This window comes from Mirounga leonina, unplaced genomic scaffold (genome assembly GCF_011800145.1).
Source record: "Mirounga leonina isolate KUSES-001 unplaced genomic scaffold, KU_Mleo_1.0 Mir_493, whole genome shotgun sequence".
NCBI classification, from domain to species: Eukaryota; Metazoa; Chordata; class Mammalia; order Carnivora; family Phocidae; genus Mirounga; species Mirounga leonina.
The window spans coordinates 2,007,653-2,020,869 of record NW_023270780.1 but is presented as its reverse complement, the minus strand read 5'-3'; the positions used below and the strand labels follow the sequence as shown (position 1 = coordinate 2,020,869).

The 13,217-nt window shown below is 40.0% G+C and overlaps 1 protein-coding gene across 3 annotated transcripts in view; it reads right to left on the bottom strand.

Moving 5' to 3' along the window:
- RPRD2 (regulation of nuclear pre-mRNA domain containing 2) overlaps positions 1–13,217 on the bottom strand; it is a 95,767-nt gene that overhangs the window by 8,668 nt on the left and 73,882 nt on the right. For all 3 annotated transcript variants that reach the window (XM_034989936.1, XM_034989937.1, XM_034989938.1), the window contains exons 8-10: positions 6,038–6,320; positions 4,255–4,515; positions 1,503–1,703 (exon numbers count right to left, since the gene is read on the bottom strand). In XM_034989936.1, coding sequence (XP_034845827.1) covers positions 1,503–1,703; positions 4,255–4,515; positions 6,038–6,320 — 745 coding nt within the window. The remainder of the gene's footprint in view (positions 1–1,502; positions 1,704–4,254; positions 4,516–6,037; positions 6,321–13,217) is intronic.

Here is a 13,217-nt window from a genome sequence, read left to right as displayed (position 1 = left end):
CAGAGTTCACTATAATCTAGTCCTTGGCTGATCCACTTACAGAAGAGTTTAGGAAATAAAATGAATAGAAACCTATTCTGCTCTAGATTCATATAAAGCAGGGTTTCTCAACTTTAGCAGTACCGGCATTTGGGGTTGGATTATTGCTTGTTGTGAGGGCCGTTCTCTGTATTGTGGGGTGTTTCACAGCATCCCCTGGCCTCTACCCACTAGATGCAGTAGCACTCCCCCCACCACCACAGTTGTGACAAACAACAATATGTTCAGACACTGCCAAATGTCCCCTGGAGGTTCCTGGCTGAGAGCCTGTATACAAAGTTAAATTGCTGTATTGAAGATACTGCTCTGGTATTTGTAATTCATTGCATAATTACACTTAGGTGCTAAATAAAGACTGTGTGGATATCTGGAAGGTTGGAGAAGAGAGAGCAGGTAAGCCTTATGAAAAAATGTTAGAAGCAGACAGTTTTAGACAAAGAACAGATAATTAGCAAAGCTGAATAGAGAGGTTCAAATAAGGTAGAGATTATAGGTAGGCAAACACAAAAAAGATGTGCTATACCTATAGAGGCCTCTCTAAAACATCAGGACATAAAAAAAGAAAATTATGTCTCGTAAGATTTCTTTTTAAAGATTTTATTTATTTATTTGAGAGAGATTTAGAGATGAAGAGAGAGAGAGCATGAGCAGGGGGAGTGGCAGGCAGAGGGAGAGGGAGAAGCAGACTCCTTGCTGAGCAGGGAGCCCGATGCGGGACTCGATCCCAGGGCCCTGGCATCATGACCTGAGCTGAAGGCAGATGCTTAACCGACTGAGCCAGGCGCCCTCAGAAGATTTTTTTTTTTTTTAAAGATTTATTTATTTGAGAAAGAAAGAGAGAGAGAAGAGGAGAGGGACAGAGGGAAAGAGTCTTAAGCAGACTCTGTGCTAAGTGCAGAGTTTGACTCGGGGCTTGATTTCACAGCCCTGAGATCACAACCTGAGCCGAAACCAAGAGTCAGACACTTTTCAGACTGCACCACCCAGGCGCCCCGTCTCATAAGATTTTTGATAGGAGACTGACCTTTCTTACTATCTTTAGCTTTGGTTAACACTAAAAATATAAACCTCAATATATATACTATAAGAGCTGGAATAATGCAACCCCCCCCCGGGGGGGGGGTCGTGGTGTAGGTGAAAGAACAGTGGACTCCAGTCAAAAAAACTGGCTTTTAGTCTCAGTTCATTACTGAATAGATCAATGTGTGACCTTAAGCAGATCACATCACCTCATTAGCCTTAATCTCACCTGAAAAGGAAGGGATTAAACTAGATGGTATTAGGTCTCTTTTAGCTTTGACATTTTATAATTCTATTAGTGCCAGCTTACAGATGATACATACAAAGAAGATAATTAACTGTACTATACATTCCATGGCTTTGGATTCTTCAGAAATGGAATCCAGGATTAGGCCAGAGGCAAACACTCACAATTCAAGTCCCTCTGGCATATGTCAGTTTACCTTGCAGTGCTGGGGCTGACTGTGTCTGGGTTTTGGAAAGAGCAGACAGAATGCTCTCTGGGGTGATCTCCACCTTTGAGAGGATATTTGCCAGAGGATTATGAGATGTTGTCGGGGCAGGTGCAGGTGTTTTCAAGCCACTGCTAAGGTTGCTGGGACTTGTAGGCGTTCCTGGAGATGGTCTTGATGCAGGACTGACCCCTGGTGGCAGAAAGATTAACTCAAGAAAATGCAATTCAAAATGACCAGTAAATTCATGATACTTTCCACTCAATCAGGAATGTTTCTGTGACAGACCCACAAATAAGGCATATCATGGCTTGTACAAAGGAAAAATTGAAAATTAGATTAAAATCTGCTTCTGTCAACTTGGAACACCCCTAAAGTAAACAGTATTTTTTTTCATATGTATTTGTCAGTTTTAAGAGCCAGTAGAAAGAAAGTTAGGGAACGTATTTTTTTCTCTACCAAATGTAACCTATACCTCAGAGTCCTGTAGGTGCTCGGTAAGTATTAATGGCTGATTACGACCAGAGCCATTACAATTGTGTAACTTAGCCACTGCATAATTCTATGTGATTTATACGTTGCTTTTAAACTGGCCTTTAAAATGAGATCATGTAAGCAATTTCCTTTACATCTTTACATTTTAATTTTTTTTTAAGTAGGCTCCACACCCAACATGGGGCTTGAACTCACTACCCCAAGATCAAGAGTCGCACCCTCCAGGGACTGAGACAGCCAGGTTCCCCTACAGCTTTATATTTTAAAATATTGGGTTAATTTTTTTTTTTTAATATTTTATTTATTTGACCGAGAGAGACACAGTGAGAGAGGGAACACAAACAGGGGGAGTGGGAGAGGGAGAAGCAGGCTTCCCGCAGAGTAGGAAGCCCGATGTGGGGCTCGATCCCAGGACCCTGGGATCATGACCTGACCTGAAGGCAGATGCTTAACGACTGAGCCACCCAGGTGCCCCTGGGTTAATTTTTAATATAGAATAAAAGTATATAAAAAGAAGAGAAAATAATTTTTGAATGACCAAATATATGAACAGGTATTTCACAAGGAAAACTAAATGGTAAACAGATGAAAAAGTTTTAACTGAATCTTAATCAAAGAGATGTAAATTAAAACAAATGACTCTTTTTTTTTTTGAGAGAGAGAGAGTGGGGGGCAAGAGGGGCAGAGGGAGGTGGGGAGAGAGAATCTTCTTTTTTCTTTAAAGATTTTATTTATTTGACAGGGAGAGACACTGTGAGAGAGGAACATAAGCAGGGGGAGTGGGAGAGGAAGAACCAAGCTTCCTGCTGAGCAGGGAGCCCGATTTGGGGCTGGGTCCCAGGACCCTGGGGCCATGACCTGAGCTGAAGGCAGATGCTTAATGACTGAGCCACCCAGGCGCCCCAGGGAGAGAGAATCTTAAGCAGGCTCCACGTCCAGTGGGGGGCCCGACATGGGGCTCTATCTCACAACCCTGAGATCATGACCTGATCTGAAATCAAGAGTTGGATACTCAACTGACTGAGCCAACCAGGTGCCGGATTTTTTTTTTTAAAAGTAATCTCTACACCCAATGCATGCTGGGACGCCTGCGTGGCTCAGTCAGTTAAACGTCTGCCTTCAGCTCAGGTCATGATCCCAGGGTCCTGGCATAGAGTCCTACCCTGGGCTCCTTGCCCAGTGGGGAGCCTGCTTTTTTCTCTCCCGGCCGCTTCCCCAGTTTGTGCTCTCTGTCTCTTTCTGACAAATAAATAAAGTCTTAAAAAAAAAAAAGAGCTGCATGCTTGGGGCACCTGGCTGGCTGAGTCAGTGGAGCATGGGACGCTTGATCTCAGGGTTGTGTGTTCGAGCCCCACACTTGGTGTAGAGATTACATGTTAAAAAAAAAAAAAGAGAGAGAGAATTGGATGCTCTACTGACTGAGCCAGCCAGGCATCCCCGAATAAATGACTTTTTAAGACTGAATTTGACAAAGTATTAAAATAAGACAAAATAGTGTTATAGAGGTCGAGGAACAATGGGAACTTTCATGTACTTGGACATAAAGTAGCACATTTTTGGTAATCATTTTAGTTTTAACATGAAAAGAATAAAAACCTACATGTTCATTTTTTTGCCTTTGTCTTTTAGAAAAGTATATTTAAGTTTTTATAAAGAAATTAGATAATTGGGATTTTCTTCAAAATAATCAATATTGGGTAAGGCATAGCAGAAACAAGACTGGCCATGTGTTTCTACTGCTGAGGATGAGTGATGAGTACATGGGAGGTGCTCTACTTTTATGTATTTTCATTAAAATCGCCATGAAGGAAAAAAAAAAGCCCTATATACTCATTTAGGAAGGGTTGTGCATAAAGTTTAGCATCAAGGTTGTTCATTATTCTTTATAATAGTGAAAAACTGGAAACATACCAGATGCCCAGTAATAAAGGTTTAAATAAATTCATATATAATATACTTCAATTATTGAAAGAAAAATTATTATAAATATTTACCAAAACATTCTCTCTCTCTCAAACACACACACACACACACACACACACAGGTTGGACACAAGTGGTGTCCTCTGGGGTAGTAGATATTTATTTTATTCTCTTATTTTCTAATTTTTCTATAATGACCATGTATTGGTTTTATTTTTTGATTTAAAAAATTACTTTTAATTTAAGAAAAAAACAAAAAACCAGACTGATGGCTCAATTAGAAAGATGAAAATAAGCTTTTTATTCTCTTTATGGGGTTCACTTACCGGTATTTTTCATGACTGATGTTAGGCTGCTAAGGATAGAACTGATCTTTGCCAGATCCACATTAGCCAGGTTTGGCAAAGCCAACGCTGGAGAAGGGGACAGGAGAGAAGTATTCACAGGCTTTGGAAGAGGTGGGGTTGCTGTCATGGTCACAGGCACTGGGGTACATGAAGAGGCCTTTGAAATACTTTCTGTTGGCTTTGTAGACATAGAAGTTGATACAGCTGACTTCTCCACAGGTTTTTCCTTCCTGTCCTCTACTGTTTAAAGAAAAGGGGTGATACTGCATTACTGCTTTCCACATTCTGCTTCCAGTATGAAACATGTCCTACTAGTTCCGGATTTTGGGGTATAAAGCACTATGCTTTAGAGAAAAATCATTCACTTCATGATTTTTTTTTTTTTTAAGATTTTATTTATTTATTTGAGAGAGAGAGAAAGCATGAGGTGGGGAGGGTCAGAGGGAGAAGCAGACTCCCCGCCGAGCAAGGAGCCCGATGCGGGACTTGATCCCAGGACTCCAGGATCATGACCTGAGCCGAAGGCAGTCGCTTAACCAACTGAGCCACCCAGGCGCCCTCACTTCATGATTTTTAAATAAGTCATACTCTTTATGTTCCTTCTCACCTTCGATACTTGCTTAAAATAAATTTCCCAAATTCATTTTTTATCTTTTCAAAGATTTCTTTGCATTTTCTTAGCGTTTGTGTATTAAATTTGTACATTTCTGGGATCATGTTATTATTTGGTACACATTTGTGTTCTTTTAGTAATGATATTTATAGTCATAAATTATCCTGTCCTTTCTTTTCAATTAACCTGAAAGCTTTCTAAGACATAGAAACTCTGTACATACTTTCTTGTATTTTTCTTTGACTTCCTGAAATTGGCCTAACTGGGGGATACAATTATAGGCACTAACTTGAAACTGCAATAAATTGCCTTTACAATATACTCCTTTTAATACTTTAAAGGCTATGCACTATATATGGAGAATGCATTAAATTCAACAGAAGTCCAACTGCCTAAGAATAATTATAAAAGCTGGGGGTGTCATAGAAACAATGCACTGATCCAGGTTAATTTTGTTTGTTTGTGTGTGTATGTGTGTATGTATGTAATTTCTACACCCAATGTGGGGCACAAACTCCCGACCCTGAGATCAAGAGCCACATGCTCTACCCACTCAGCCAGCCAGGTGCCCCCAGGTTAATTTTGAAAGCATAATTAAGAAACTGTGGCTTTGGAATCTTGAAGGTCAAGAATGACAGAGAATAAGGTATTCCAGTATAAGTGCCCCTCCCTCCAGAACAGTGCTGTTCAACAGAAATGTAACTCACAAATTTAAATTTTCTAGTGGCCACATTAAAAAAAAGTAGAAATGGGTAAAATTATGTACTTTATCTCAGTATCTCCCAAATATTTTCATTTCAATATGCTATAAATACAAAAATAATTGAGATATTTTTACTTTTTTGGGGTACTAAGTTTCTAGACTCCCCTGTGTATTTTTTAATTAGAGCACATCTCAAGTTGGACAAGTCGTATTTCAAATGCTCAATAGTCACATGTAGCTAGTCCTACCATACTGAATGGACCAGATCTTGAGCAATGATTTTTAGCCCATGTGGCATACCAAATCCTGAACCAGGATAATGATACCTTGCTGTTCTAATCTTACAAGGATCGAACTATCTTTTAATACCAACCTGTGATAGATTCATTGGTGGGAAAGCAAAATAGATAAGGAACAAGTTGCCTATTAATCGCATAAGGACATACCAATGATTTTTGACCCATCATCTTCCACATCTGAGAGTTCCATGTCTTCTACATCACGATTATCTGTCACAGGCTCAGGTGTGGCAGATTTCTCACTCTCCATGGCTGGTGACTGGGATTCCTCACCTCCCATTCCCTGAAAAGGAGACTCAGAACCAGTTGGAGAAGGAGCATCCATGCTTGGGGAAGGGACTGGTGATTCTTCAGGATCAGGAAGGGTTGACTTCAATTGATCCAGCTTTTTCTTTAAATTGTTCACTCGATTAGCGAAGGTTTTATATGCCTAAAAGAGGAAAAGAAGAGTTATTCCTCTGAGAAAAGAACCAAGATGCTACCATTTTGACCTTGACCAGATTTCCTCATTATTATTAACTATACCCCGGTACAAAACGAAACAAAAAAATCATCTGTCAAGCATGGAATAGTTCCCAGTCTCTGCTTTTTGTACTCTCTAAATGAATATTACCATCCATACAGTTGCCCAAGTTAGAAACTTAGAGGTTATCTGTACTTAATCCTCCTTTGCTCTCTTCTACCAATCTAACCAACCCAATATTTATGGAGGGCCTAAATGTGCTGGCCAATCTTCTAGGTACTGGAGATATGGCAATGACTAAGAGGACAGACAAAAACCAAATCCATAAGTAAAGTATAGCCTAGGAAGTCAAATAGTATGGATTTTTTTAAGAAATAAACTTTTAATTTTAGAACAGTTTTAGGTATAAAAAATTACTGTGACGATTATACAGAGAGTTCCCAATTATCCCTTTTGATTAGCCTCTAACATTAGTATGATACATTTGTCAGAATTAATGAACCAATTTTGATAATTATTATTAACTAAAGTCCACACACTTCAGGCAGATTTCCTCAGTTTTTATCTAATGTCCTTTTTCTAGTCCAGGATCCCATGTGGGAAACCACAGTACATTTAATAGTCATGTCTTCTTAGGCCCCTCTTGTTTGTGAGCTTGTTAGATTTTCCTTGTTTTTGATGACCTTGATGGTACCAGTCAGGTTTACAGACTGTCCCTCAAATTTGAGATCTGCCTGATGTTTTTCTCATGATTAAACTGGGGTTATAGGTTTTTGGGAGGAAGACCATAGAGGTAAAGCGCTATTCTTATCATGTCATATCAAGGGTACACATAATCAATATGACATACCATTGTTGATGTTAACCTTCATCACTTGGCTGAAATCCTATTATCTGATTATCTTAATGTTAATGCCTTAAAACAGTGTGTCTTTTTCTTTTGGTTAAGAGTCTTGGATCATTAGATTGTAAAATCATTTTGGGATCGAACAAAAAAGGAATGGAACAGAAAAGAATACACTAGAATTGAGCTTTTGCTTCTGGATATACTTGAGCTGCTTGTAGTAGAGCAATGCTCCCACCAAGAACAACTAGGAAAGCCAGATATATACACACACACACACTTGCACATACATGCACTCATGCACACGTTTCAATGTGCTGGGGAGTGCTGAGGCAACCAAAACTTAAGTGGCAAATCCTACAGCAGGGGAAACCATGAGAAAAGAGAGCTAAGCTGACATTCTGCAACTACCTTTCTTCTCAAGGTTCTGCTGATTTGGAGGAGGCAGGTAAGAATTTGAGAATTCAGGTATAAGGACAAGGCAGAGGGCCACTACTAAATATGAAGAAAAAGCAGAGCTTTTTAACAGTCCTGCTGGTCTATAGAGATAGAAATTAGAGACTTGAAAGGCCAAGATTCTGGTGAAACAGGAAGGACAGAAATGGCTCAACAATATGTTATTTTAGCTCTTCAAGATTATTTCCTCGGGGCGCCTGGGTGGCTCAGTTGGTTAAGCGACTGCCTTCGGCTCAGGTCATGATCCTGGAGTCCCTGGATCAAGTCCCGCATCGGGCTCCCTGCTCAGCAAGGAGCCTGCTTCTCCCTCTAACCCTCCCCCCTCTCATGTACTCTCTCTCTCTCATCCTCGCGCTCTCAAATAAATAAATAAATCTTAAAAAAAAAAAAAAGATTATTTCCTCAATTCTGAAGAAGAAGGAATTAAGAAGCCAAGCAGAAAACTTCTGAAAAGAGTAGTTAAACACAGTCTCATGTGCTAAGGAGACAAGGATTAGAGTTCAAATCATGCAGTAGAAGAGGGGCCCTTGTGATCACTCCAGCCTCTCAGTGGGAAAACTCTACATGCCAGAAGCTGGGAAGAACCAGAAGAAGACAAAGTCATGCCCAAACTGCAATTCAGCCCAAGTCAGTTCAGTTTCAGATCTGATTAACATGATCAGCTCTCACAATATCTGCAAACCCTAGCAAGGGAAAGGGTTTATACTCTCTAGAGGAAGAGAAATCATCTAGAGACTCTATAAACACTTTCATATACAATGTTAGCACTCAATACAAAATTAGCCAGCATGCCAAGAGATGAGACCAAATGACCTAAAAGAAAAAAGACATTAGAAACAGACTTGTAACAAGTGAAGCCAGTATTGGAATTATCTGACAAAAACCAAATAGTTATGTTTCACATGTTCAAGAAAATAGAGAAAAATCCCTTCTTGAACACTTTAGCACAAAATCCATTAGCTGGAGATAAAAAAAAGACTTGGTAGCCTAGAGTAAGATGATGGAGCCAAAATGGGTTGAGGAAAATATGAGGAAGGCATTGCATGGGATGCTGAAGCAAGATACAGAGAAAGCCCAGAGGTGGATGAGGAGGGATGGAAGTGCTGGGAGTCTGGCTACACACAGGGATTTTTTTTTTTTTTTTTGAGAGAGAGCGAGCATGAACAGAGGGGAGGAGTGGAGGGAGAGGGAGAAGCAGACTCCCCACTGGGTAGGGAGCCTGATGCGGGGCTCGACTCCAGAACCCTGAGATCATGACCTGAGCCGAAGGCAGACGCTTAACTGACTGAGCCCCCCAAGCGCCCCTACACACAGGGATTGATCAAATAAGTGATTATATTGAAGATAAGGGGGACAAGGTTTGCATTGTTCGAAAAAGCAATTACAAACAGGGAAAGGGAGAAAACTAGAATGAATCCTGTAGTGTTGGACTAGGATTGGAGAGAACAATGTGAACTCACGGTTTTCAATATATATAGACAGATACATAAATTAATATAGATGTAAATGTGTGTGTACATATCGATTAAGTATGTATATACACACATCTATTTCCTAGCTCTGTACACTGATGTGGTTTCGCAGCTGTGATATCCCAACATCAATGAGTATACCTAATACTCAGATTCTTTTTAAAAATTTTATTTCTTTTTTTTTTTAAAGATTTTATTTATTTATTTTTTAGAAAGCGAGCGAGAGAGAAACAGCATGAGAGGGGAGAGGGTCAGAGGGAGAAGCAGGCTCCCCGCCGAGCCGGGAGCCCGATGTGGGACTCGATCCCAGGACCTTGGGATCATGACCTGAGCCGAAGGCAGACGCTTAACCATCTGAGCCACCCAGGCGCCCTAAAAATTTTATTTATTTCTTTGAGAGAGAGAGAACGAGCGAGAGAGAGCACAAGAGGGGAAGAGGCAGAGGGAGAAGCAGACTTCCGCTGAGTAGGGAGGCCGATGTGGGGCTCAATCCCAGCCCTGAGATCATGACCTGAGCCGAAGGCAGATGCTGAATTGACTGAGCCACCCAGGAACCCCACTCAGATGGTTTCTAAATGGTTTTTCACTAAAAGGAACTCAGGCTCCTTGGAGAAATGACTGATTCGAGGGCCAGGCAAGATGGGATGGAACACCTTGTTCCAAAAGTACCAAAATGCTCCAAAAATGATGGGGACATGTAAAAGAACAAAGAAAGCAGCCTGAAAGAAGATCCCACTGGCCAAATCTGGGACAATTTGAGCATCACAATAATTACTGGTAGTAATTAATTAAAACATAGAATAAATAAGACTCTATGAGTCCGTATTGATTTAAATAAATTAATAAATTGAAAGTTTGATGATGAATAAGTTATTTACATCGTTTCAAAAATACCTCCCCATAAAACACTTACTACTCTATTACTTTCTTAGGGTTGTGGTAATAACGTACCACAACTTGGGAGGCTTAAAACAACAGAAATTTATTATCTCCTAATTCGGGTGGCTAGAAGTCCAAAATCAAGGTGTCAGCAGGCCTATCCTTCCTTGCCTTTTCCTTGTTTCTGTTGGTAGCCATCAACACTTTGTGTTCCTTGGCTTGTAGCCACATCTCTAAAATATCTGTTTTGGTTGTTACATGATGTTCTCCCTGTGTGTCTGTATCCAAATTTCCCTCTTCTTATAAGGACATGAGTTATATTGTATTAGGCTCAACCTAATGACCTCAGCTTAACTTGATTACATCTGCAAAGACGCTACATCCAAGTAAGGTCACATTTATGTGTACCAGGAACTGGGACTTCAACATCTTTTTGGGATACACAATTCAATCCATAGCAATTACCAAGTGAAAACTTCTCAATGGACAAGCCTGGAAGACACTACATTAATAAGATATCAAAAGGAATATAACAGGTAGTGGAAGACATCAAACTTGTGGGATAACTGAAAAAATGGAAAGAGAAGAACACAATCAATTCTGTGATATTCCAACTAAAGATGCATAACCTAAATCTGATCACAAAAAACATCACATAAATCCAAACTGGGGAACAAAATATTTTGACTTATAATCTTCAAACATATTTAGAACATGAAAGTCAAGGAAAATACTGAGGAATTATTTTAGATCAAAGGAAAATAAAGAGAAATGCAATGAATGCAACCTGTTATTCTGGACAGAATCTTTTGCTATAAAAACTGGTCAATCCGAATAGGGTTTAAGTATTATATAATAATAGTATGTCACTGTATGAATTAATTTCTGATTAAATGGCTATACTTTATGGTTGTGAAGGAGAATGTATCGGTCTGGCAGGAAAACACACAGGAAAATATTTGGGGGTGATAGGACATCAACTTATTTCCAAATGATTCAGGAAAAAAATGTCTTCATAATGTACTTAAGGTGTTTAAGTTTGAGAATATTTCACAATTTAAAAAAGAATGAAAAGATGAAAGACAGGAAGAGATGAAGAAAAAAGATCAACAGAATTTAGCAGAAAATCAAATTCTTTCTAAAAAAGAAATCAGGGAAGGGGAGGGGAAAAATCGAATGGTGATTCTAGAACTGAAAAATAAGCCAACTGTAATTAATTGATGGGTTTAACAACAGATAAAGGTTCAGCAGAAGAGAGAATTAATGAATTAGAAGACTGGTTAATAGAAAGTATCTAGAAGGAAGCACTGAGAGAAAGGATGGAAAATACAGAAAGGAACATAAAAAGACACTTGGAACTCAGTGATGAGATCTAATATATGTATTAGTAGAATTCCAGGAGAGAAGAGAGAATGGAATAGAAATAATACTTGACAGATAACAGTCGAGAATTTTCCAAAATTTGTGAAAAACATCAAGCAATTTGTTATGGGGTGTGGCCCTCCAGAGTCATAGGCTCAAGTCCTAACCCTATACACCTCAGAATGTGACAAGTTTTTACAGAGGTAATCAAGTTAAAATGAGGTTATTAGGGTGGGCCCTGAGCCAAAATGACTGGTATCCTTAGAGAACGGGGAAACCTGGACACAGACACACACTGAGAAAAGACAATGTGAAGAGATACTGGGAGAAAATGGCCATCCACGAGTCAAACTATGAAGCCAGGAACAGAACCTTCCCTCATGACCCTCAGAAAGAATCAACCATGCTGGGGTGCCTGGGAGGCTCAGTCAGCTGGGTGTCTGACTTCAGCTCAGGTCATGATCTTGGGGTCCTGGGACTGAGCCCTGCATTGGGCTTCCTGCTCAGCAGGAAATCTGCTTGTCCCTTTCCCTCAATCCCTCCCCCCACTCATGCACGTTCTCTTTCTCTCTCAAATGAAATATTTTAAAAAATCAACCATGCTAACACTTTGTTCTTGGATGTATGTCCTCTAGAATTATGAGACAGACAACAAATTAATGTTTAAACCACCCAGTTTGAGATACTTTGTTACAGCAGCCCCAGTAAACTAATAAATCATTGATTCAAAAAGTTCTACAAACCCCAAACCAGATACGAAGAAGACCATGTTAGACACACTGCTGCATAACTACTGAAAACCAAAGACAAAGAAGCACACTGGGCTCAGCAGAAGAAAGAATATTTGAACCTGGGGCGCCTGGGTGGCTCAGTCGTTAAGCGTCTGCCTTCTGCTCAGGTCATGATCCCAGGGTCCTGGGATCAAGCCCCACATCGGGCTCCCTGCTCAGTGGAAAGCCTGCTTCTCCCTCTCCCGCTCCCCCTGCTTGTGTTCCCTCTCTCACTGTGTCTCTCTCTGTCAAATAAATAAAATCTTAAAAAAAAAAAAAGAATATTTGAACTTGAAGACTGGTAAGTATAAATTAGCCAAAAATTAGTCCAGAGGGAAAAAAGAATGAATAAAACAGCAGAAATCTAAGACCACATGGGATATGTAACTAAAATCCCCAAAGGAGAAGAGAGAGAACGGAAGAGAAGAAATATTTTAAAAGATAATGGTCAAATAGTTTCCAAAATTAATGAAAGATACCAAACCATAGATCCAAAAATGCTCAGTGAACCCCCAAGCAGGATAACTACAAAGAATACATCTAGGCACAGTTGACTTCTCATTACAAGGGAAGCCAGACAGTCTGGATTAACATTTTTCGGTAATAAAAGAAAAAAATTTTTTTTTAAGATTTATTTATTTGACACAGTGAGAGAGAGAGCACACAAGCAGGAGGAGAGGAGGAGTGGCAGGCAGAGGCAGAGGGAGAAGCAGGCTCCCCCACTGAGCAGGGAGCCTGATATGGGTCTCAATCCCAGGACCCTGGGATCATGACCTGGGCTGAAGGCAGATGCTTAGCCAACTGAGCCACCCACACACCCATTGTCTCCCTGCTTCTAATACTCTCCTATTTTCCATCCTGTTCTCCTGATTCTAAAATGCAAACTTGATCACATCATTAGCAAAATCAAAATCCTACAACTGCTTCCCACTGCTTTCGGGGTAAAATTCCAAGACCAATTCCAGTGAACACACACCTTTCAGAACCTTGTTCCTAAGTAATTCTCCAGTTCTATTTACCACCTTCTGCGTACATGCCCACCTACTATGAGAAACTACTCTCAGGTCCACCAATTTTGCCA